The 24821-nt window shown below is 57.3% G+C and overlaps 2 protein-coding genes across 13 annotated transcripts in view; both read right to left on the bottom strand.

Annotated features, from left to right (window-relative positions):
- Window positions 1–3429: 3429 nt before the first annotated feature.
- On the bottom strand, window positions 3430–10975 carry HPX (hemopexin). 2 transcript variants are annotated; one of them, XM_035114988.2, is made up of 10 exons: window positions 10823–10975; window positions 10162–10247; window positions 9045–9125; window positions 8655–8797; window positions 8229–8382; window positions 7113–7325; window positions 6060–6176; window positions 5370–5500; window positions 4409–4553; window positions 3430–3796 (listed from the first exon to the last, which is right to left on the bottom strand). In XM_035114988.2, exons 1-10 carry the CDS (start codon window positions 10879–10881, stop codon window positions 3528–3530), a joined length of 1398 nt encoding a protein of 465 aa, XP_034970879.1. In that variant the 5' UTR covers window positions 10882–10975; the 3' UTR covers window positions 3430–3527. The 2 variants fall into 2 exon arrangements, with proteins under 2 accessions (XP_034970879.1, XP_034970880.1); XM_035114989.2 differs by having other exon boundaries at window positions 10162–10244; window positions 10823–10958.
- Window positions 10976–18855: 7880 nt separating this feature from the next.
- The window catches only part of TRIM3 (tripartite motif containing 3), a 37480-nt gene continuing 31514 nt past the window's right edge, over window positions 18856–24821 (bottom strand). For 10 of the 11 annotated variants that reach the window (XM_060274097.1, XM_060274092.1, XM_060274098.1 and 7 more), the window contains 5 exons: window positions 24641–24808; window positions 23799–23979; window positions 21889–21959; window positions 20800–20940; window positions 18856–20380 (listed from right to left, as the gene is read on the bottom strand). In XM_060274097.1, coding sequence (XP_060130080.1) covers window positions 20228–20380; window positions 20800–20940; window positions 21889–21959; window positions 23799–23979; window positions 24641–24808 — 714 coding nt within the window. In that variant the 3' untranslated portion in view covers window positions 18856–20227. The remainder of the gene's footprint in view (window positions 20381–20799; window positions 20941–21888; window positions 21960–23798; window positions 23980–24640; window positions 24809–24821) is intronic. The other variant, XM_035114978.2, reaches the window with a different exon arrangement.

Raw genomic sequence — 24821 nt, forward strand, 5'->3', positions numbered from 1 at the left:
ACTCTTTGGATGGAAGGAAACGACTTTTCCTGCCCAAGGGTTCTGTGCAAGCCAGAGGCCGGCCCGCTTCCTATGCTGGCAAGAAATGGTGTCCGGGAAGAGTTTCCGCAGCTTTCCCCTCCATGCACACACAGGCTGGGCTGATGGCTACTGTGGCAGCCACCCCCCTCCAAGCGTCAAGTGCAACCTCCCCCCCCCCGGACTGTGCCAGGCAGGCAGGATCCTGGGCCTGGCACTGCCAGCCACTCCCAGGGGCTGCCCTTGAAGAAGAAGAAGAACCCGGTCACTTCCAAGCCTGTGCCAGGCAGGGCACCGACTCCCTGCTCTCTGCCCGCCCTTGTCAGGCACCACAAGGGCAAGGCGGTGCCTGGGCTGGTTCTGGGTGGCCAGGAGAGGCAGCCATGGCTGGGAGGGAGGGAGGGAGGGAGGGAGGGAGGGAGGGTGCCATGGGTGGCATCAGGCCAGCCCCTCAGGGCATCCCCCCTCCCTCCCAGCTCTTGTGAAATACGTGAGGGGTCTCTCTCTCTCTCTTTAGGAGGCCACATCCCAGCTGGGTAGCCCCACTGAATCTGGGGGGCTTGTACCCAAGCTTCCATCTGGGTTCAAGGGCCTTCCTGCCCGCCTCCTCTGACTAGCAGCATTCAGGGGTACACTGCCTCTGGCCTTGGAAGCTCCCTTTAGCAAGTTTCCTAGGAACTAGAGTTTGTAAAGGGTGCTGGGAATGGTAGCTGGGGGGGCAGTTCCCATGGTTATTTGGGCAGATTCCCCTATGAGCTCCCCCAGCTGGCCTCTGTTGCTGCAGGATCCTCAGGGGCTGAGGAAGGCTTCACGAAGGCAGCCTTGGCCAACGCAGCGCCCTCTGAGCATGTCAAATGACAACTCCCAACAGTCTTGGCCATCGCAGTTGGCTGCCAGCCCAGAGCATGTGGAGAGGAGAGCGCCTGATTGGCCAAGGCTGCCTTAGGACTTGGCCTCAAAGACACCTCCTGCCTCCTTGGACCAGGGATTCTCTGAGCATGCACAGTGTGTGGGGGGGTGAGAGGGTAGTGGCTCGGTGCTCTTCTCTGACTCACAATGCATTAGGACAAACTCTAGCCCTCCAGATGTTTTGGGGCTACAATTCCCATCATCCCTGACCCCTGGTCCTGTGAGCTAGGGATGATGGGAATTGTAGTTCCAAAACATCTGAAGGGTCGGAGTTTGCCTGTGCCTGCATTAGCAGCAGAAGCAGGCATGGTTGTGGGGACAGAGATTGGGGTCCCAGCCTCCCCCTTCCTACAAAAGGAAAGTCCTCCTTCAGGCAGCACATGCTTAGACTGTGGAACTCCCTCCCACAGGAGGAAATGATGGGCACCAACTTGGGTGGCCTGAAAAGAGGAAGAGGCACATTCCTGGGAGAGAGCTGTTTGATGGCTCCTACGGGGGGGGGGACTCTCCTTCCATGGAGGTTTGTAGCCAGAGGTTGAACGGTGGCTCTCCTGACACAGATGCATTGCAGGCAGGGGGTTGGGCTAGATGACCTCAGGGCCCTTTCAGTGATAGGCTGCTGACGACATGGGCCATGGGCCCGATCCAGCAGCTGGGATCTTCAATCTTGGCTGTTTAAGAGAGTTTCTTAAATCCATGTGGGGGCTCCCCTTCTTGCCCGCCTCTCTCTCTGTGCCTCCCTAACCCCCGTCTCTCTCTCTCTCCCTTTGCAGACTCCCGTCCCCACGTCGGCCTGCGGATGGCGCTCTTCTCGCAGTGCCTGGAGCCCACGGGCTTCCTGCAGTCGCTGCGCTCCCTGGCGCTGGGCGCGGCGTCGCAGCTGCGGGGCTCGGCGACGCCGGAGGAGGACGCCTTCGTCCGCTGCGAGCTGGCGCTGCTGGAGCGCGACCTGGCCGCCGGGCCGGGGTTGTCGCTGGACGGCGCGGGCGAGCTGGGCGCGTGCGAGGACTGCGTGTCGGCCGCCTTCCAGCAGCTGGCTCTGGCGGTGCGCGCGGCCGGCACGGCGTCGGCGTCGCGCGAGGCCGAGCTCTTCGTGGCCGCGTGCGCGCGCGAGAAGCTGGAGCGGCGCCTGTTGGCCGCGTGGCGGCGCGTGCAGGGCTGCGGGGTGGCGGCGCAGCGGCCCTTGCTGGCGCGCGCCGTCGAGGAGCACCGGCCGCGGAGGCCCGAGATGGCGGGCGTGTGCCAGAAGCTGAACGCGCTGCTGGGCGCAGGGCTGCTGTGCCTGCTGTGCCAGGCGGGCCTCACCCAGCGCGACCCGGCGCTGCTGCTGGCCGTCTGGGAAGAGCGCGTGGGCGCCGTGCACCGGCGCATGAAGGAGGCGCTGGCCGCCTGCGCCCGCTACTTCCCCGAGCAAGCGCAGGACGACGTCGGGCGGGCGCTGGCCGAGCTGCCCGCGGCGGCGCCCCCCGGGCCGGCCGAGCTGGCCTCCAGCGTCCTGCGCAAGCTGGAGCAGAACTACGACTGGCTGCGCTGGGCGGTGATGGCCTGGCAGGAGCCGGGCGGCGACGGGGCGGACGCCGGCGAGGAGGTGCTGGCGCAGGGCAGCTTTGTGGCCGCCCGCGCCCCGGGGGGTCTGAACGTGGTGGCCTGCTATGGGGAGAGCCCCTGCGCCCTCGACCGCGCCCGCACCCACCAGCTGATCGGAGAGCTGGAGTGGAAGCTGCCCAACCCGCCCCCGGACGTCTACGCCAGCCTGGAGGCCGAGCCTGCGCGAGCCTCCGACTACCTGGCCCGCCGCATGCTGCAGAAGCTGGCCGAGGGCCTGGGGCCCGGAGTCACCCTCCTGGTGGTGCCCGGCAAGCTGGAGATGAAGAGCAGCTTCCCGCAGGACGCCAGCCTCCTGCACCAGTACCGCCACCGCCTGGCCTCGGGCACCGTCTGCATCTTCGGCTGAGCCCGGGCCGGCAGAATGGCCTGCGCCCCGGCTGGGAAGCCGCCTAATAAAAGCTCCTTTTGCGATGCCCAGCCTGTTCTCTTGCACCTTCCCCACACGGAGACCGAATCGGGTCCATCTGGCTCAGCCTTCCCTGCACAGACTCCTTTCTGGAGTTGGGGACTTTGGGGTTCAGACCTTTGGGGACTGAACCAGGGACTCTCGCCCTCCTCTGCCCAGAGATGCTCAGCCTGGGCCAATCCTGACCTGGGCCGCTCTCTCAGCTCAGTCAGCACCCAGCAGCTGAGGTCCTTTCCAGAGTGGGGGGTGGGGGTGGGATTCAGTCACATTCCCACAAATGCAGGTTGCGGGGGGGATCTCTGGCACAGTAACCCAGCTTGACCGAATGAGGAAGGCAAGAGGCGGACTGGGAAAGGGGGGAGGACGACTCTTGCTGGGATGAAGGTATGGCAAACGTGTCATCTGGAACCCCCCCCCTCAGCCCCTCCAATTATGGGGTGGGGGAGACCCAAGAGATCAGCTCTAGCCCCCCCCAAAAAAAACACAGGCAGACAGTGGGCACCAGGCAGAGACTTTTATTGGGCGCAGGTGGGGAGGAGGGTGGGAGCTGGTGGGTCACTTCAGGGCAGGATGGGAGCCCTGCCATTCATGCCTGGGGAGCGGGGTGGGGGTGGGGGCCCTTGTCCCCTGCCATGGGGCACCAGAAAACCTCCGCAGCTGTGTTCTGGGCAGGCACAGGCTCTGGGGCCCCCAGGAGATGGTCGACACTCCTATAGTGGTAGAAGTTGCCCCCCTGGAAAAGGAAGACCCCCTGTTGGGTGCAGAAGGCGCTGTCCACGTGGTTGTGGGGGGTGGCCAGCGCTGGGCCTGGCAGGCGGGGGCTCCTCTGCAGGTCCACAAGCTTCATGGAGTTTCCTGGGTGGAGGAATCGAGTCAGGCCCACAGTGCCATTCCCTGGAGCTGCATGCAGAGCCCCCCACCCTCTTTTCCCTGCCCCCCACCCCACCCCTCAACCATGCTGGGCCTCTAGAGGGAGAAGACCCTGCTCGCCTGCCCAGAGACCCCACCCAGAAGTGAGTGGCCTTCTCCTGCCCTTTTGCCCACAGACACTGCTGGACCTGCCTGCATGTGAGAAAACAGCCTGCCTGTGACTCCTGCCTGGCAGCGGGTTGGACTGGATGACCCCTGGAGGCCCCTTCCAACTCTACCATTCCAGGATTCCCAGGCCAGGGGGGCTCAGTGGCTCTTGCTTGCCTTGAGAGGAGTCCCCTGGAGTGTGCGCAGGAACGCAGGGAGCTGCCTGACGCCAAGGGAGACCGTTGCTCCATCTCCTTCAGTGCTGTCTGCACAGGCTGGCAGCTGCTTCTCGGGCTTTCAGGCGAAAGCCTTTCTTATCCATATGTGGGGAGCTACGGCCCTCTTTCCTGGCACTGCACCTGGGTCTGGAGGGAAGGCCATCCCAGAGGGTTTGGGGGGGGCCCTGCACCTCCCTCTTTGCAGAATGAAGCCCTCCCCACCCCCAAATACCTTGAAAGACGTAGAGGTCGCTGGAATGAGGGCAGGTGAAGGCCGCATCCATTCCGGACAGCCCCAGCTCTTCCTGCAGAGGCCGGGGGTAGCCCTCCACGCGGCTGTAGCCAGAGCCGGCCCGGAAGATGGTGACCTCAGAGCCCTGCAGGCAAGAGGAGGAGAAGCCGTGAGTCCCACAGGGGGGGGGCACCCAGCCGCCTCCCAGCCCCTCAGGCACCTTCCGTCTTCTGGGTCAGCTAGAGGCCTCTGTCTGAGGCCAGCTGCAGGGAATGGCAGGCAGGAAAAGATGCTTCTGCCTGGCAGGGGGGTGGGCTAGAGGACCCTTGGGGGTCCCTTCCAACTCTTCACTTCTGAGATTCTGTGCTGAGCTCGGGTCCCACTCGGGGGGCTTCCCATAATGGCTGCTTTTCTTGGGGGGGGAGTTTCATTGAACAAAAGGGCCCCCCAAAAGCATAGCTGCCTTTGCACCATGGGGGTGTCCATTTTTGAGCCTCCCTATGGGACGTATGGTGGAAGATGGTGGGAAGAGGTGGGCAGGGGCCAGAGGCTTAAGACTTGGGGAGGGGGGGCACCTGCCTTCTGGTGGTGAGCAAAGGAGGAAGAATCCCAATGTAGAGGTTCATTCACCCTATGAGAGGTTAGGGACACCCCCCCCTTTGAGACTCCATGGCTCCCTCGGTCCTCTTAGGCCACATCTGGCCAGACCACATAGGTGGGGGGCAGAGCCGACCCCCCCTGCCCTCTCCCAGATTCAGTTGTTTATTTTACGGCCATACAAATAAAAGACATAAATGACAAACTTTTACAAAATAGATACATCAACCGAATATCATATCACATACCACAATCGTCACGAATGATTTTAAAATAAACATAAATTTACAGTTCCCATTCCCATATTCCTCCTGACAACGGAGGTGTATCTTCCCTCCCCCCCCCAGCTGCCCTGTCCCCGTACCTGGATCAGGTAGAATTTGTCCTCCCAGCTGAATGCAGCGTCCACGTCCCCCTCTAGGCCCTTCCAGGTGTGGCTGAGAGGCCAGGCATGCCAGCCGTCGCGCCAGGAGTCCACACGGAGGTACTGCCCCCCTGCGAGGAGGAGAAACGGAGGGGGGTCTATGGGGTGGGTGGGCAGCCACCATTTGGGTTCCAGTTGAGGGTCTCCAACCTCCCGGGGGCTACGAGAGTGGAAGGATAGCCCCCCAACCCTCGCCCTCCTGTCTCAGCTGAGCCCCCTCCTCTGCCCCATGCCGAATGCCCGCTTCCAGGGACAGTGAGCCCTCTGATAGAATCATAGAATCCTAGAGTTGGAAGAGACCACAAGGGCCATCCAGTCCACCCCCCTGCCAAGCAGGAAACACCATCAAAGCATTCTTGACATATGCCTGTCAAGCCTCTGCTTAAAGACCTCCAAAGAAGGAGACTCCACCACACTCCTTGGCAGCAAATCCCACTGTCAAACAGCTCTTACTGTCGGGAAGTTCTTCCTAATGTTTAGGTGGAATCTTCTTTCTTGTAGTTTGAATCCATTACTCCGTGTCCGCTTCTCTGGAGCAGCAGAAAACAACCTTTCTCCCTCCTCCATATGACATCCTTTCATCCTGTTGCCCCCCCCCCCCGTCATGCCAGGGTGTCCCCGCTTGCTCACCGCGGAAGGCATAGATGCGCCCCGAGTCGTCCGAGGAGAAGGCTTGGAAGGGCTCCCCGCTGCAGGGGTCCATGGCTGCCCTGAGGGTGGCATTGGCCCGCGCCTCGTGGCCATGGCCTGTCCGGGGTCAAGGGGAAGCAATGCAGAGAGAGAGAGGAGCTGAGAAAAGAAACTCTTCCTAAGCCCGGGGGTGAATTGGGGCCCTGAGAAACAGCTCTGTCCATGGGCAAAAAACAGCTCCTGAATCGGAGTGCCCCAGAGCCACAGAAGGGCAAAGGCTGCCCCACTGATCCCCCACCACAGGTGAGACAGTATCCTTGTCTGAAGTCCTTTTCCAGGTGAAGCCCCCCACTGCCCCCCATCTTCATAAATGCGTGATTTTGCCTGTTCCCCTGATGCCACAGGCGGCAGTTTCAGGAGGGCTGTTTGACAGGGGAGGGGCTTGTAGATGCCACCCCCCCCCCGGGGCCAAAGGCAATTTGGACTGTGAGCAAATTGGCCTGGGGAGAAGCAGCCACAGGCCTCTCCTGTTGCCCCCTAGGCCAAGGCACTGGCCCAAGGGGGCCCAGCTAAGCTCCCCCTTGGAGCTGGGCTCCAGAGGGGGGCCCCGCTGGGCTCAGCCCATGCAGCCTCCCCACTCTGCCCTACGGGCCGTACAACTGGCTGGGCTGCCACAAGCTGCCAGGCTGAGTGGGCATCCCAGGGCAGCTGTTCCTTGCCGGCAGGCCCTGCGCAGCTGCCACGTGGGGAGAAGGGTGCCCGAAGGTGCCCAGGAGCCCTGGTCTCCCCAAACCACAGCTCCTTGCAACCACCTTTGGCTTCTGTGGGCTCCGGCACAGGACACCTTGCGGGAGAGGGGGGGGCTTTTTGCTTCTGGGACCCCCAGATTCCCTCTTTGCTGTTTCCTCGCATGCAAGACTCTCGCTGACCAGCCCCACAGGACCAAATGCTGACGTTGGGTCTGGAGGCTCAGTGGGGTTTGCGCCTGCTGGCTTCTGGGGGGTAGATGTTTCCTTCTCAGAGCCCCCCAGACGCAGAGGTGGGGGAGCTCACCTCTTCCTGGGCAGCGCATGAAGTAGTCCCTGGCGTCCCGCGGGTACTTGGGGGGCACCTCGCCTGTAACAGGGTCAAAGCGCAAGAACTCGATGCCCTGGAAGCAGTAATAGCGCTCCAACCAGCGCACGGCAGAGGAGCAGTTGGCCACGGCCGGCCAAGAGCGCTGTTTCACCATCCCGGTGGCCAAGTCGTAGGAGAGGACCAGGGGGCCTGCGGGAGACAGAGCAGGGAAGGGGGTCAGCAGCTGCCACACAGGCAAACAGAGAGTCCTAGAATTGCTGACTTGGAAGGGATACCCAAGGAGCATCTAGTCCGACCCCCTGAAGTGCCCTAGTGCCCTGGTTTCCCATCCAATGTGAAACCATACCGGACCCTGCTTAGCTTTGCAAATGTGTTCTACTGCTGCACCACTAGGAGGCGCTTGTGCTTGCGTCCCGTGAAGAGCATGCATCTGTCTGGCTGCTGTGAGAAGAGGGTGCTGGGCCAATGGGACCCTTTGGCCTGATCCAGCCACAGCCAGGCTCCCCTTCTGTCCCCTGGTCTCTCCACTGAAGCTGCCTCTGTGGTCCTCCTCCATCGCTGAACTACATCTCCCAAGATCCTCCTGGGGGAAGCTGTAACAGCCAGAGGGGGGCAGCTTGGGGGAGGAGCTCTTCCCCCCTTGCCCTCCTGCTTGGGGGGCTGGAGGAGCCCCTGGCCTGGAGTTTCAGGGGGATGTTCTGGGAGGCGGCTGGCCAGAGTGAGCTCTGTCCTATCGCAATAGCTATAATATATGCTGGGTCCCTAAATCCAGAGGCTGGACTTGAAAAGAGTTTCCTTGGCTCTGTGGATTATTCAAAAGGTGCTTGTTCCTCACCTGGGTAGCAAACAAGGTAGCGGAGAGGTGAATTCTCCCCACGCTTGGAGGAGGGCTTTAAGCAGAGGCTGCGTAGCCCTCTGTCGGGGGGGGGGGGCTTGCTTGAGTCAAGATTCCTGCATTGCAGCGGGTTGGACTAGAGGACCCCCGGGGTCCCTTCCCACTCTGGGGCCCTCTGACTCCACGGCCTTCTTCCCAGGAGCATCGGGCCCACCTCCTGAGCCCCTCAACCCCACTGGAGACACGATCCACCTCACCCTTGAAGAAGAGGATGGTGGCGGCCGCACACTCCTTGGGGTGACACTCCACAGCGGCATCCAGGTCCCCAGGCACCCCTCTGAACTCTTCCTCGATGCGCCGGGGGAAGCCGGGCCTCAGCTTGCCCTGAGCGTAAGCCCAGACCCGCTGGCCCTGCAAGGAGAGAATGGCACGCCCACCACTTCAGCCAAGGACGACAGGGCGCAACAAAGGGCTGCCCCACCGTCTCCCTTGCCCAAGGGTGGGACAGCTCAGTGGGAGAGAGAGCCCACCCACCCCACTTGCCTCCCCATCCTGCCCCCAGCACTGGGGTGCCCCACACCTTCCCATCCAGGGCACAGAGGCACCAGTGGCTGGGAGGGCCGTTAGGGGTTCTTTGGTTGGGGGGAGTCACCCCCTGGCCCAACTGTGTCTGAGCCCCCCACCTGGAAGAAGTAGACGTTGTCGTGGGCTGCTGGCTGGCTCAGGTGGTGGATCCTCAAGGCGGCATCGAGGGGCCCCTGGATCTGGGGCCAGGAGGCGTTGATGGGCTCGGATGGCCCACTGAAGCCCTTCCAGACCACGTCCCCTGGGGAGGAAGGGGAGACCCATGGCTGAGCCCCCAGGGGACTGACTTAGGTTCAGCAGCCCCCCCCCCAATCCTACCCACCTGATGCCTCCAGGGAAGTATCCCAATTTCTGCATCCTGACCTTCCTGGGCCCACATCTCACAGAGACCTTCCCATAGCGACCCCTTGGCCAGCCAACCCAGCCCCCTCCACACATCATGGGGAGAAAGGGGGGCTGAAGGGAGACGGGTGAGAGATCCAGGCTACCTTTGAAGAAGAGCATGTTGCCTCTCTCGTCCAGCGTGATGGCGTCAAAGCCTTCCTCGTTGGCACAGCGCCTGGCGGTCTCTGGAAGAAGCAGAGAACATGGCAATAGATCGCCAGCTAACCATCGCGATATATCTCACAAGGTCTGAGAGAAGGATGGAGCTATGGAGAGGCACTGGCCGGCTGCACGGTTTTGCCCACATGGTGATTTTTGCATAGCGCACACAAACACATCATTATTCGCAATATATTGTCAGGTCAAAAACTATAAAAGCAAAATCACAATATGGACTTCAAACCAGTTTGGGATAATAATAATAATAATAATAATAATAATAATAATAATTTATTTGTACCCCGCCCATCTGGCTAGGTTTCCCCAGCCACTCTGGGCAGCTTCCAACAAATATTAAAAACACATTAAAAACTTCCCTGAATAGGGCTGCCATATTTATCTCTTTGACATCTGATGGGAGGGCGTTCCACAGGGCAGGTGCCACTACCGAGAAGGCCCTCTGCCTGGTTCCCTGTAGCTTTGCTTCCCGCAGGGAGGGAACTACCAGAAGGCCCTCAGCGCTGGACCTCAGTGTCCGGGCAGAACGACGGGGGTGGAGACGCTCCTTCAGGTATACAGGACCGAGGCTGTTTAGGGCTTTAAAGGTCAGCACCAACACTTTGAATTGTGCTCGGAAACGTACTGGGAGCCAATGTAGATCTTTCAGGACCGGTGTTATGTGGTCTCGGCGGCCGGCCCCAGTCACCAGTCTAGCTGCCGCATTCTGAATGAGTTGTAGTTTCCGGGTCACCTTCAAAGGTAGCCCCACGTGGAGCGCATTGCAGTAGTCGAAGCATGCACCTCTCTGGCCTACGCCCCCAGAAGTGAGAAAAATGCCAAAATCTCCTCTCAGAAGGTGGTGGGCAGAAGGTTGGATGGTCGCCTGTCAGAGGGTTTATTGGGCAGCGATTCCTGCCCTTGATGACCCCCGAGGTCCCTCCCAGCTTTGCAATTCTCTGATCGGGGCACCCTGGCTGGGAGTGGGGCAGGGAGACAGAAGGGTGGTGCCCAGAGAAAGGAGGAGCAGGACCTCTGGAGAAGGTACCCATTGGCAAAGCCCACCTGTGTCGTTGAGCGGAGGCTGTGAGGCCAAGTGGTGCCAGCTGCTGCCGCCAGTGCCATTGAACTTGCTGCTCCCGTGATCCCTGCTGAGCAAAAAACCCCGGTTAGCACCTGGCCTTGGGTCTCTGCAGCAGCCCTGGTGCCCGGGCAGGGGGGGGCGCTCTGGCAGAAAGAGCCCCCTTCTGGGGCATAACAGAGCCCCCGCCTCAGGTCAGCTCCCGCAAGAAGACATGGTGGCACAATGGGATTCTAGGGAGAGAAGACCCAGGGCAGAGCCCCCCTTCTCTCCTTGGGCCCAATGGACCCCTCCGTGGGGCTCATCTCTGCAGCAAAAGGTCAGCCCTCCCTCCGTCCCCACTGCCCAAGGAGAATGGGGGGGGGGCTTCCATTGCAGCCTCCTCAACTGACAGGCCTGCAAGCATAGCAGGCTGGCTTAGTCAGACCACGGATCCATTTAGCTCAATAGTGCCCACACTGGCTGGCAGCAACTCTCCAGGACTTCAGGTGGAGAGTCTCTCCTGGCCATGCCTGGAGACTTCCACCTTTGGGGATTGGATCTGAGACTTCTGCATGCAAGGCAGGTGCTCTCCCATGGAGCCACCTCCTCCCTCCCCCAGGGCGAAGGTCCAAGCACAGCCCTTGCCCCATTCCCGGCACTCACAGGGGGTGGGCCAGGGCCAGGGCCCAGCTCAGGCAGAAGAATCCCAAGTGGCTGCGCATGATGTGCTCCAGTCCAGACGCAGCAGCAGAGCCCTGAGGCCAGGCCCTGTCACCTCTTATATCAGCAAAGAGGAGGGATTTCCCAGCCCAGGAGAGTTGCACAATCCGCACTCGCCACCGTGAACTCTTTCCGCAAAAGGCCTTGGGGCGGAGGCTGCCTCTGGGGCACTGATGGGGGGAGAAGCAGGGAGGCTCACAGAAGCAGGTGTGGGGCTCCTGCCCATTCAGAGACAAATGCCCGGCCATGATCTATGGCAGGCTCAAAACAACTTTTTTCACATATGGCAGGATTTTAGTTTCTTATTAAAATGTCAAGGCCCCTGATCCCCCAGTGCCATCTGCCTGTGCAAGTCTGTCTGGCTCGTTTAAGACGAGAGAGAACCTTTCTTCTCAATAACAGGTGGATAATCCTTTTATTCTTTATAAATATTTATTATTTGCAACGGGAATCTTAGTATGAGTTAATGCTATATTACCCCTTGGGAGCTGTGCTGGATACCACCTAGGTTTCTAGTTAGAACAACTACTCTCTTCGAAGGGGCAGGTGTGGGGCTGGCAAAGGCGTGGGACTGGGAAAACCCTCACACAGGACACCCCAGAAGGCACCCTCTTGCGAAGGGAGCCCCACGTGGGACAGGGACTGGAAGAGGGACATTTTGCTCCCCTGGGATCCTCTGGAAAGAGAAATATAATGTCGAACGGAAGGTACGTTCTGGCCGCTGTACATTTCAACGCTGGGTCACAAATCGGACTGGATGGAGGAAGCGGATCTCAGCCTCCCAGGCGAAAATGCCCTTCACCTCGGCCGGTCGAAGAGGCAGAGCCACCTCCTCCCCCTATGGCCGCCTTGTGCTTCCTCCTGGTTTGGCTCTTCAGCATAAATCTGGAGGCTGCTATGTGTGGTACCGGCTGGGCAACCCCTGGAACGCCCGGCTGGTCCCAAACTCGTGGGTCACGTCTGCGTAGGGGTGTTTTGGCTTACTGAGGGATGGCAGATGCCCCCATGGAAAGGAAGTCCGTATAGGGCATCTGGGATGGGGGGTGGCCGCTGAGATGAGTGTGCCACCTGCTCACCAGCCTCTTAGGAACAGCAATTACAACAGGCCTCTCCTTCAAATGGTTTGTCTTGCGAAACAGAGAATGAGTCTTCCCCGAAGCAACTTCGCCAGGGTCACTGTTGTAGATTCGCCTCAGCCAAGAGGAGCTTGTGAAAGGCCAACTTTGTTTGTTGTGCATTTTGCAAGCAAGTGACCAGGAAGGTTCTCGCAAGGGTCAGTTAAACAAAAGAGGTGGGACTTGCAGCAAAAGCTCTCCAACGCCCAGACCAAATGCTGACTTTCTGAAGCACCACCAGCCAGATCAAATGTTGCCCAACTCAGCTGGCAAGCGTGGGATCTGGAAGAGGAAGACACAGCCCAAAATCTGGCCAGGCAGGTGGGGGTGGGGAGGCTGGGACAGAAGGGCTCTGTGCTCCCAGGCAGTCAGCTATGAGGAAGCCCACCCTGAAAATTCCACAAATTGCACAAGGCTCAGAGAACAGGCGCCTCCACCTCGGAGGGCAGAGATCGCGGGAGGGGCACAAAACTCCCGCCTCCTCCAGCTCCAGAGGCCTTCAACTCACATCCAGATTCTTTCCTTCTTTCTTTCTCTCCTTCCATTTTTCTTTTGCAAAGCACTGCTTGCCACCACCATCACCTTTTATCAATTGATGCTAGGAAGAAGAAAAATCGTGCAGTCTTAACTGTCCCAGTTGTGGGATCATGAAATTGATTGTAGAGTTGGAAGGGACACCGAGGATCATCTAGTCCAACCCCCTGCAATGCAGGAATATGCAGCTGTCCCCCACGGGGATTGAACCTGCAACTTTGGTGTTATCAGCACTAAGCTTAAACCAACTGAGCCATCTATGAGGCATGATTCTGGCTGTGAGACCTGTGACGGGGGGGGGGGAGCTCAGAGGGCCTCCGATGCCCCTTTTCTGCAAAACTAGTGCCCAACAGCCCCCCGGGGGGGCACCTATGCCTCTCGACTTATCCAGTAGTTGCCACCAACTTATGAGTCTTGATGTAAGAATTTCTTAGTCAAAACAAAATAAAAACATTCCTTCCAGTAGCACCTTAAGAGTCCAACTAAGTTGGTTATTGGTATGAGCTTTCGTGTGCATGCACACTTCTTCATGCACACGAAAGCTCATACCAATGACAAACTTAGTTGGTCTCTAAGGTGCTACTGGAATTTATTTTATTTTATTTTTACTATGGCAGACCAACACGGCTACCTACCTGTAACTAGAATTTCTTAGTGAAAGCCTTAAAGTGAGCCGAGAGTAAAAGCTTAGTGGCAAAAGCCCTCTGACTGCCAACTCGGCTTTGGCAAAGGCTTTACCGTGTGGGCCAGGACAACATGAAAGTCAGGCTGCAAAGCCCCAAGGGGAAGAGGTATCCCCGTGGTCAAGTGCACAGCTAAAGTTGGCTAAAGTCGTAGTCCCAGGACTCAGCACACCCCACGCTCTCCTTGGTGGGGACACGATTTGGAAGGCTGTGAGCATGAGCAGAGCTTCCCAGCCCGCCTTTCTGGGAGTGAGGTGGGCTGCCATTCCGCCTGCGCCAGGAAGCGGGGAGAAAGAAGCCCCCTCGCGTCTCAAAACCAGGCCAAAAGCCAGACTGAGATGGGGCCAGTGTAGGAATGGCCACGGGCGCGAGGCACACCACCAGCTGCAGATATGCCAAGGCTTGGAGGCACACCACCGCCCACCAGCAAGCCATGGCTTTCTGAATGCCATGCCCTCGGTCTCACCTTTTGCTTTCTTGGTAGTCTGCCATGCCCTGTCTGTGACCTTTGTCTACTTTTGATTAAACTTTGTTCAAGGGGGAAATGATGTTGTGGAAACAGGTGCCAAAATAGCTTTGTACCACCCCAGGACCTCGTGATTGGAGGATGTGTAAAGGGCACAGTCCGAAATGTATCTGACTGGTTTCGCATATTGTGCTAATAAAAGGAGTCTCTGCCGAGCTAGCAACCAGCTTGCTTATGCACAGCTCACCTGCGGCAACTCCCGACTACGTGCTTCACTTCAGGCCAGGTAGCGTGGTCATTTAGGCATGCCCTGAGCGGCCAGCCACTGCTGGCCAGTTCCACTTCCCCCAGCCTGTGAGTCTTGCAAGTGCAGCACCATAAAAGCTATAAATTCAACAACACACAAGGAGCGTTCAGGGCTCTCTCAAGTGGGCACCTTCAAAGGCAGAAGTTGCCTGTGCTTTTGGCCAAGGTGCACTCAATACATGGGGCTGGGAACTTCCAGCATTTCACAATCCCGTTTCCAGGCAGACATAACTGCAAATCCCCCTGCTCTTTTCTTCGGAAATTCTCCTCCTCTTGATTGGGCTCTTTCTCTGCAGAGCTGAAGGGCAGGAGTGACCCACATGTTAAAGGCTTTTGGCTGCTTCGCTGTGGCCGGTCCATTCCCTGGTCTGCCAGGCGGAGAGGCAAGGAAGGACTCCCCTCTGAAGGAAGGTGGCAGAGTTTGGGATTTGGGGGTTTAGAGAAAAGGCAAATAAGCAGCAACAGGAGAAAAGTGTGTAAGATTATGCCTAGAGAGAGCAAATAGGGAAAAGCCTTTTCCCCACCCTCGTGGGATCCCACGAAACTGAGCGCTGGAGGATTCAGGACAGAGAAAAGAAGCCCTTCACACAGTGCAGAGTAAAACTGGGGAACTCCCTCCCACAGGAGGCAGTGATGCCCACCAGCCTCGATGCCTTTAAAAGAGGACCGGGCAATTCATGGAGGAAAGCAAGAATACTGATGCCCGCTAGGCATGACATTTGAATTATGGTGCTGGAGGAGACTCTTGAGCAGGGGGTCCCCAGACTACGGCTCGCGGGCCAGATGCGGCCCAATTGGTGCGCATGCGTATGGGCCTCTCCCGACCCAGAAGAGGTCATTTCCGGTGCACTTCCGGGTCGGGGGAGGCCCATACGCATGCACACAAACGATTTCCAGCGCTTTTTCCGACCTGGAAGCGCGCCACCGTGCCAGTAAGTGCGTGTGCGCATGCGCATGGTCACACACTCCCCCGCCCTCCGGCCTGCCGCGTGATCGGCACGGCGGGCACCAGCCCAAAGCCGGGTAAGTCTGGGGACCCCTGCTCTTGAGAGTCCCATGGACAGCAAGAAGATCAAACCTATCCATTCTTAAGGAAATCAGCCCTGAGTGCTCACTGGAAGGACAGATCCTGAAGCTGAGGCTCCAAGACTTTGGCCACCTCATGAGAAGAGAAGAATCCTTGGAAAAGACCCTGATGTTGGGAAAGATGGAGGGCACTAGGAGAAGGGGATGACAGAGGATGAGATGGTTGGACAGTGTTCTCGAAGCTACGAACATGAGTTTGACCAAACTGCGGGAGGCAGTGCAAGACAGGAGTGCCTGGCGTGCTCTGGTCCATGGGGTCACAAAGAGTCGGACACGACTAAACGACTAAACAAGAAGAAGAAGAAGAAGAAGGCTCTGCGGATGTCCTTCTGGTTGGTTTTTCTTTATCTGAAAGTGGTCAAAAATGCTACTCAGTTTCAGAGGTGCATGTTGCTGCACACCTGCGGTGCGGTCCCTCGACTTTTTGCCTAATTAAAAGGCGAGTTACTTTCTGCACCGGATCCGGCGGATCTCCCCCTCCCGGCGCCCCCGGGACCCCCCAGCCCCGCCCCGCCCGCAGGCAGCCTCTCCCGGGCTCTCAGGCACGTGACATCGCAGGCCACGCCCTTGCCCGGAGGAGGACCCGCCCCCAGGGAGGCAGCTGGGCTGCCGACGTGTCGCTGGAGCGGAGGAGCCATTCATGGAAAAGAAGAGAAAGAGGCGCCACTTAAGAGCTGGAGAGGCGGGCCTTTGACGTCAGAGGCAGGTGACGTTCTTCTGTGGGCGGGGATTCCGCTTCGCCGCGCCCAGAGAGTGGGCGGATCCGGAGAGAATGAATGGCGGGGCGTCTCGCCAATCACACTCGGGATACCAGCTTTCCCCCCGTTTTCATTGGCCGGCTGGCGTGGCGGGCGTGACATGGCGGCGCGGCGACAGGGCGTTTCCTTCTGGGGCTCCGCTGAACCGCCTCGACCGGCCGCCGTCTCCTCCGTCTGCAGACCGAGGCCGCTGCGCCGAAGCGGGATTTTCCGCCGCCCCGCAGTTCCCTGGCAGCTGCTCCGACCAATAAGGGCCTGTGGCTGGAAGCGATTCTCTGCTCCAATTGGTCGAGAGGGCTTTGGGGGCGGGACGCCGCGCAGGCTCACACGCGGGAAAAAGGCGCGTGCCTCTGGGCGTGTGCAGAGCGCCGCTCGCGCTCTCCAGAAGGCGGAGGCTGGCCGAGAAGTCCCAGGCGGTGCCTCTGCGGAGGGGCCTCCGGGCTGGGCTCCCCCGTCGCTGCTTCCCCGGCTAGAAACTTTTAATGTATGCTAAGACTGCGGCTAGGATGCTACTAGCCCAGAGATGGAAAAGTGATGAAATACTAAGTAAGGAAGAATGGCTACAAAAACTGGTGGAATATGCTGAAATGGCGAAGCTAACAGAAATAAGCAAAGCAACAGGGAACCAGGCAGAGGGCCTTCTCGGTAGTGGCGCCCACCCTGTGGAACGCCCTCCCACCAGATGACCTGGTTAGAGGCGTAGAAGTGGCAGGATCATTAGGTGGGAGTGATCATGCTCTTCTGGAGTTTATTATTCAGCGGAAAGGAGCAACCAAGCATACTAGGACTCAAATCCTTGACTTTAAGAAAGCCGACTTCAGAAAACTTAGGGAAACGCTGGGTGAGATCCCATGGACTAAAAGAGAAGGGAGTTCATGATGGTTGGGAGTTTGTTAAAAGGGAAATACAGTATTAAAAGCACAACTTCAGGCAATACCAATACCAGCCCCAAACAAGTAAGGAGGTAGTACAAGAATACTTGGCTAATTTAGATGTATTCAAGTCTCCAGGGCCAGATGAACTACATCCAAGAGTATTAAAAGAACTGGCAGAGGTGATTTCAGAACCACTGGCAGTAATATTTGAGAATTCCTGGAGAACAGGCGAAGTCCCAGCAGACCGGAGGAGGGCAAATGTTGTCCCTATTTTCAAAAAGGGGGAAAAAGAGGACCCAAACAATTACCGCCCAGTCAGCCTGACATCAATACCAGGAAAGATTCTAGAGCAGATCATTAAGCAAACGGTTTGTGAGCACCTGAAAGAAACGCTGTGATCACTAAAAGTCAGCATGGGTTCCTGAAAAATAAGTCATGTCAGACTAATCTGATCTCATTTTTTGACAGAATTACAAGCCTGGTGGATGAAGGGAACGCTGTGGATGTAGCCTATCTTGATTTCAGCAAGGCCTTTGACAAGGTGCCCCATGATATTCTTGTAAAGAAGCTGGTAAAATGTGGGCTAGACAATGCTACCATTCGGTGGATTTGTAACTGGCTGACTGACTGAACCCAAAGGGTGCTCATCAATGGCTCCTCCTCATCCTGGAGGGAAGTGACTAGTGCGGTGCCACAGGGTTCTGTCTTGGGCCCAGTCTTGTTCAACATCTTTATCAATGACTTGGATGATGGGCTTGAGGGCATCCTGAGCAAGTTTGCACCCCACCCAAACTGGGAGGGGTGGCTAATACCCCAGAGGACAGGATCACACTTCAAAATGACCTTAGCAGATTAGACAACTGGGCCAAAGCAAACAAGATGAATTTTAACAAGGAGAAATGTAAAGTACTACACTTGGGCAAAAAAAATGAAAGGCACAAATACAGGATGGGAGACACCTGGCTTGAGAACAATATATGTGAAAAGGATCTAGGAGTCTTGGTAGACCACAAACTTGACATGAGTCAACAGTGTGATGCAGCAGCTAAAAAAGCCAATGCAATTCTGGGCTGCATCAATAGGAGTATAGCATCTAGATCTAGGGAAGTAATAGTACCACTGTATTCTGCTCTGGTCAGACCTCACCTGGAGTACTGTGTCCAGTTCTGGGCACCACAGTTCAAGAAGGATACTGACAAGCTGGAACGTGTCCAGAAGAGGGCAACCAACATGGTCAAAGGCCTGGAAACGATGCCTTATGAGGAACGGTTTAGGGAGCTGGGTATGTTTAGCCTGAAGAAGAGAAGGTTAAGGGGTGATATGATAGCTGTTGTGTATTGAATAGCAGGTACAACACAGGAGCAGAGTAGCCAGGAAGGAGTTAAGGCTGGGAGTGACTGTTTTAGTTAGTTAATTAGTTTCACCTGGAGTTTGTAGGCTGGCCCAGTTGGCTACATATCTATAGTTGGCTACATATCTATAGCAGTAGGCTGGGAGTTGGTCTTTGTCTTTTACTTGTCTGCTGTGAATAAAGAGATTGCCAAACCCCCATTGCCTGGACCTATATGCAACAATAGCCATCTTCAAATATATGAAAGGATGTCATATAGAGGAGGGACATTTAGAAAACATCTGAAGGCAGCCCTGTTTAGGGAAGTATTTAATGTGTGACATTTTAATGTATTTTAATCTTTGTTGGAAGCCGCCCAGAGTGGCTGGGGAAACCCAGCCGGATGGCCGGGGTACAAATAATTTATTATTATTATTATTATTTAGAGATAAAGACAATAGAGGATTTTTAAAAGATTGGGAGCCATTTATGTTGTATCTACAGAAACAATGTGATATGGACTCACCAGCAGGGTTTGAGTAAACAATTACAATGAACAAAAAATAACAACCATAACTTTATATGAAGCAGGGGATGTCAATAGGTAAAAAACCAGAAGAGGACGTTGAGGGAAGTCGGGGGGGGAGCTTGGGGAGTGTATTCTTTTTATCTTGGTGATCTGCTATGTTGTTAGTAAGATAAAAGTGTAAAATGTAAAATTTGGGGGGAAATGTTGCTGCAGGCAGAGACTCCCAAGCGGCAGCCCCATAAGCAAAGCCCAGCCCCCCCCCACCTCTTGTTCAGGAAGACAGTGGCCCAGTAGTTCTTTCAGAATACTTTTATTTATTTTATTTTATTTATTTTTTACATACATTTTGTCATGAGCACGGGGCTGCCTTGTCTTAGCCCAGCAGACAGGAGTGCTTGTGTCAGGTCCAGAGGGGCAGGGCAGCCCTTTGGCCGGGGGGGGGGGAGTTGTCCAGGGGGTGGAGCGGCTGTTGGCAGGAGCAGGAGGTCCTGGGGGAGCAGGAGGGCAAAGGCTCCACACAAGTCTGTAGGGGGTGGGAAGGCTCTCTGGGTCTAGAAGCAGCCCCTCTGGAGAGGGGCGGGGGGGGGGGAGGGGTGGCTCTTGAGGGCAAAGCACCAGCTGCTCAGCCATGCCCCCCAGCCATCTCTCTCCCCCCCCCCAACCACCACAAGTAAAAAGATGAAGATCAAGGGCATCTCAGTCTGGGAGGAGAGGAGAGCCTGGGGGGGGGGAAAGCGGCTGTGTCCATCAGGCATTCTCCCCATAGCGGAGAGGGGCAAAGGCGTGGGGAATAAGCAGGCAGGCCAAAGTGCCACCAATCCAAAGCCGGCCAAGGGTGCTGGTTATCTCGGAATTGTAGAGTTGGAAGGGACCCCCAGGGGTCATCCAGCCCAGCCCCCTGGAGCAGAGTTGCTCTGGGCCCCCCATTATCTGAGCTGCCCCGAAGCAATGCCTCTTCCTGCTGGTCCACAGCTCCTGCCCAGATGAGGAAAGCCGCCCCTGTTCCTTGCTTTGGATGCCCAGAAACCCAGAAAGGAATGGTGGAATTCTAGAGTTGGAAGGGACCCCCAAGGGCCATCTAGCCCAACCCCCTGGGGGAGGGAGCAACCTGCCCATTTGCATGCCCAGAAGGCCGCAGCCTCTCTTCTCTCCCACCTGCAGCCAGGCTGGGGGGCGATTGTCCCCTCCTGCAACAGAGTCAGATAAGTGGGGAGGGGTCTGCCTTGGAGATAAAGTGCAGAGAGATTCTGTGGGGGGGGAGAGCAAGGGGCAAGGGAGGGGGCAGCGCTTGGGGTCCCAGACCCCCGTGAGAGTTGGCAAGGGGGTGGCCAGAGCCGCTGAAGCCAGCAAGCAGCGACCGTTGTGCCCACAAAGGGAGTTCTCCCCATCCCCAAAAAATAGTCCTTGGAGAAGCCAAGCGGGCGACGCTCCCTCCCCACCCCCCAGAAAGCCCCCCCCCCCGCCCTCAGTGCACCTATAGCTGCCTCGATAGCGATTGGCACCGTCACACTCAGCTGCCAGAGCCCCCCGCCCAGCGTTGGGGAGCAGGCCCCCCCCGTTGAGGGTCCAGCCCCCCACCTGAGCCCATCGTCCTTAAGGCCAGCAGGTGGGCAGGAAGGAGAAGCCCCACGGCCCCCTCCCGGGCCCAGCCTGCCCCCCCCCGGGGCTACTGCAGGTAGCGGTAGGCCTTGAAGCAGTGGTTGCCAGAGTCGGCCACCACCACGTGTCCGTCGGACGTCAGCGCTAAGCCCTGCGGGCCGTAGAGGGGGTCTGCCGTGGTGTTGATGTAAGACAGGAAGGAGCCTGCGCTGTCAAAAACCTGGAAGGAGAGCAGCCGGGGGTCAAGGAGAGGCTGGGGGGCGGAAGAACCCCCCCAAATGAGGTGGGGGGGTTGCAAAGGGGGGAAATGCAGGTGTTTTAATTATGGATATTGGGGAGTCGGCTGCCGGGGGGGGGGTTCCCCTTCCACCATCTCAGCTCAGGATCATTTGACTGCCAGGGAGCTCAAGAACAAGACTCCAGGCAAATTTTTACATGGCGGCTGAAGGCAAGAGAAGATGGTTGCAGAGCATATGCAGAGTGCAGCCCCTGCCTGGGCTTGGAGTGGGACTGCTTTGAGGTCAGAAGGTGAAGACCTCTGGGGCTTTGAGGTCTTCAGAATCAATTCCACACCCACCCATGGGGCTAGCTCATTGCCCCCCACCTCCCTCCTCTTCTCCTTTTCCTGCCCCCCAGTACCTGGATCCGGCTGTTGCCCCAGTCGGCCACAATGATGTTCCCGTTGGAGTCCACCGCGACCCCCGTTGGGGCGTTGAACTGCCCGTTCCCCTCACCATGTGAGCCAAACTTGAAGAGGAACTCTCCGTCCGCACTGTACACCTGGGGGGGGGCAGGAAGAGGGTTGGCCAACTGCCCCTCCCCTTTGGCATCCCTGCCCTCCCTGCCCCACTGTTCCTCTTGGGCTGTGCGATGGGAGAGGAAAGAGGGGCTGGCCTGCCTCAGACATTGGGCACTGAGTTCCCTCCTACCCCCAAAGGGATGAACAGGATGGTGTGCAACACTGGTGTCAGAAGTGGGATTGCATGCTATACAGTGGACCCTCCAGATACGAACTTAATTCATCCTGGGGGTCCGTACTTACCCCGAAAAGTCTGTATCCAGAGGCACCCCTTCTGTGCAAGTGCGTGGCACGATAGAGTGCATCTGCGCATGCCGCATTCGCAACCCGAAATTACATTACCCGAAGGTAACGTAACCTGAGGTACCACTGTAGTAACATTCTACACTGACGGGCAGCAGCTCTCTGGGGTTGCAGGCAGGAGTCTTCCTGCAGCCGTAACTGGAGACGCCTTTGGGGACTGACTTTGGGAAAGAGGCTGAGGCGCCTGGCCCCGTCTGCCCCAAACACCGTACTGGATTTTCCCTCCACCCAAAGGAACAAGGCTTTGTGGGGGCCGGAAGATTTTGCCCACTTTAGTAAGATGTTTGCGTCTTGCAGCACTGCAAGACTTTTTCCAAGCCGAAGGTCCCCCTCTGCCCCCCTCAGTCCAGCCGCTCTTTTATTTGGCTTCGCTGGGCACCCAAATCCAAACCAACCAGGAAGTCCCTTCCATGCCATTGCCTCCCATTAAAACCAGTCTGTTCCCTCTAAAGGGCAGGGGGAGCCCCTCCAGGGCATTTGGCCACTTGAGGAGCAAGAGAGCTGGCCTTGGGGCCTGACGCACAACCCCCACCGAGGGAAAAGGGGGTAGGGGGGTCCCCGCCTGCCAGCAATCCGCTCTGAAGGCCACGTGGGGTGGATCCCGCCGGGGATCCGCTCTCGCTCACCTTCACGGAGTGGTTGTGGAAGTCAGTCACCACGATCTCGTTCTTGTTGTTGACGGCAACAAAGTGTGGCCCTGAGGAGAGGAGAGGGAAAGGGAAGGAGACTTTGCTTGCCGCCCCCCAGGAGGGGGCCGTGGGTGTCAGAGGTCAAGAGGGGCAGCAGGGGGGGGTCAGGAGAAAACCCTGCGGGAGAGTTGGGGCCAAATCCACGTGACCACAAGGTGGCAGGATTATCAATGGATCTTTCAGTGGATCTCTCTCTCTCTCTCTCTCCAAAATCCTCCCCCCAAACTGAAAAGTGAGGCCCTCAAGCCGTCCATCAGGGATGTTGTAAGTTGTGATTCCTGCATTGAAGGGGCTGGACTAGATGAGCCCTGGGGGTCCCTTCCACCTCTGTGCTTCTATGATTCTATAAGGCTACAATGACTTCCTCCACCTGCTTCTTTATTGCACCTGAGAGCGTCTGGATCAGGTCAACCTGGGGAGACTTGATCCTTTCTCCTCACACTGTTTCCCCACCAAAATCGCACCCAAATGTGCGTTTACTGGAGAGGCAAATGCTGAATTTTCAGCAGATGACAGTCAGGTAGTCATACCACAGTTTTGTCACAAGAGGTTGCCTTTCTTTACAGGAAATTGGGAGAGAGATTTCTCTCCAAGGAAGGAAGGCATATATAGTGGTCCCTTGGTTCTCAAAGGCCTTGGTACTCAAACAACTTGGAACCCAAACACTGCAACTCCGGAAGTACTGGTAAGTGTTCTGGTTTGCAATTTTTTTTTGGAAGCCGAACATGCTCTGTTTTGAGTTTTACGCTCAGGTCTGTCTGTTTTTGCTATTTATTTATTTTTGTGGCTCTTTTTTCTTTTGTTTTTGTGACTGTGTGGAACCCAGTTCAGCTTGATTGATTGATTGATTGATTGACTGCAGTATATTGTTTATTGCTTTCATTTTATGAATTGATGGTCTCGTTAGATAGAATAAATCATGTTAAATTGCTGTTTTAGGGGTTGTTTTTAAGAGTCTGGAATGGATTACAGTGGTGCCTCGCTTAACGAATGCCCTGCTTAACGAAATTTCCGCTTAACGAAAGTTTTTTTCGAGCGGAGGTTACCTCGCTAGACGAATGCGTTTTACGAAAAATTCGTCTAGCGAATCGCGGTTTCCCATAGGAATGCATTGAAAGTCAATTAATGCGTTCCTATGGGCAAAAAAAAATCAAAAAAAAATCAATGCATTCCTATGGGATTCACTAGACGAATTTTTCGCTATAAGAAAAGACCCGTGGAACGAATTAATTTCGTCTAGCGAGCCACCACTGTAATCCGTTTTGCATGACTTTCAATGGGAAAGCGCGGCTTGGTTTTGGAACGCTTTGGTTTCGGAACGGACTTCCGGAACGGATAAAGTTTGAGAACCAAGGTCCCACTGTACAAACCAGCCTTTCTGCATCGCAGTGGGTTGGACTGGAAGACCTTTTGGGGGTCCCATCCTGCTCTACCATTCTGATTCTTTGGAGGTTTCTAAACAGAGGTTAGGCTTCCACCTGCCAGGCATTCCTTGGCTGCGCTTCCTGCGTCACTGGGGGGTCCCTTCCAACTCTACCTTTCTAGGGGGCCACAAGCAGAGGCTTGTTAGTCACCACACCAGCCACTAGAAGGGTTAGTGACAGGGAAGAAATTCCCCTGCCGGCCACGAGGAGCCTGAAGTCTGTGGCAAAGGAGCAAAGCCCAGCGACAGAGCAGAGAGCACAGGGAAGCCCCCTCCCCGGACAGCAAAGGGGTCCTGGACCCCCGGCAGGGCTGGCCCCAGAGGCGGGCGGCAGGGAGCTCTCACCCCCCGGGTCCCCCAGCCAGCTTGGCCCCGGCAGAAGCCCAAGGCATGCAGTAAGAACAGGGAACCTGGCGTGGATTACCGTCAAGGGTACCTGCAAACTGGCGCTCCGAGGTGCCACGGCTGCCAAACTTGGCCACCAGCTTCCCGTTGGACTGGAAGATGAAGACGCAGCAGGCCTTGTTGTCCACCACAATGATGTGGCCGTTGCGGTCCACAGCCACCCCCTTGGGGCCCATCAGGCGGCCGGCTCCGATTTTGGTCTGGGGGGCAGGAGGGGGAAGTATCAAACGGGGGGACGGGGACGGACAGCCTACCCATCCCCAGTGGGTGCCCGTCAGGTCACGGAGGAGCCCATGTGGTAAGGGGACAGAATGGGGTGCCCCACATTCAACCCACCCACCCTGGGTGGCATTGCCAGGGGACAAGGAGAGGAGAGACACGGCCAGCCAGGGCAGGCATAATGAGCCGAGAGCCGGAGCTGGCCTGAAGCCCCAACTGTGACCCCCCCACTGGGTCTAGATTTGGGGTTCAGCCTTCAGCTCTGGCCCATCTCCCCCAACGCACACCCAGACTTTGGCCCTCCTGCCCTATTCCCCATCATGTCACCTATCCCTCTTCCACCTGACTCCTACCTGGGCAGGTGTGCAGCAGCTCCCTCCTTAGAACCCGGTGGGGACATGGGGTTAGTCTAACCACCAGGTCCTCCATGGGACCCCCAGGCCTACCCCAGATATCCTGGACCCACTGAGAGGGCCTTCCCTGCACAGCCTGCTCAGGGCAGCTGGGGTCACATCTGGCCCTGCCCAGGGAGTTCTGCTGGGGGCCGGTGGATCCAGCAGATCGAGCAGAACTCTCCAGTGACCCTTCGGGTGCCCCCATGAATGCGGCCCCTGGGCCCCCTGCCGCCACCTCCTCCCTTACCTTGAACTTGCCCTCGGGGGAGAAGATGCTGACCCAGCGATTGTCGTAGTCCGCAATGATGATGTCTCCATTGAGGTCCACGGTGACCCCCGTGGGGCGCTGCAGCTGGCCTGGGGAGCGGCCCCGCACCCCAAAGCGCAGGCGGAACTGGCCCTCATTGGAGAAGACCTGTGCCAGGCGG

The sequence above is a fragment of the Zootoca vivipara genome, chromosome 4 (assembly GCF_963506605.1).
Source record: "Zootoca vivipara chromosome 4, rZooViv1.1, whole genome shotgun sequence".
In the NCBI taxonomy this organism is placed as follows: domain Eukaryota; kingdom Metazoa; phylum Chordata; class Lepidosauria; order Squamata; family Lacertidae; genus Zootoca; species Zootoca vivipara.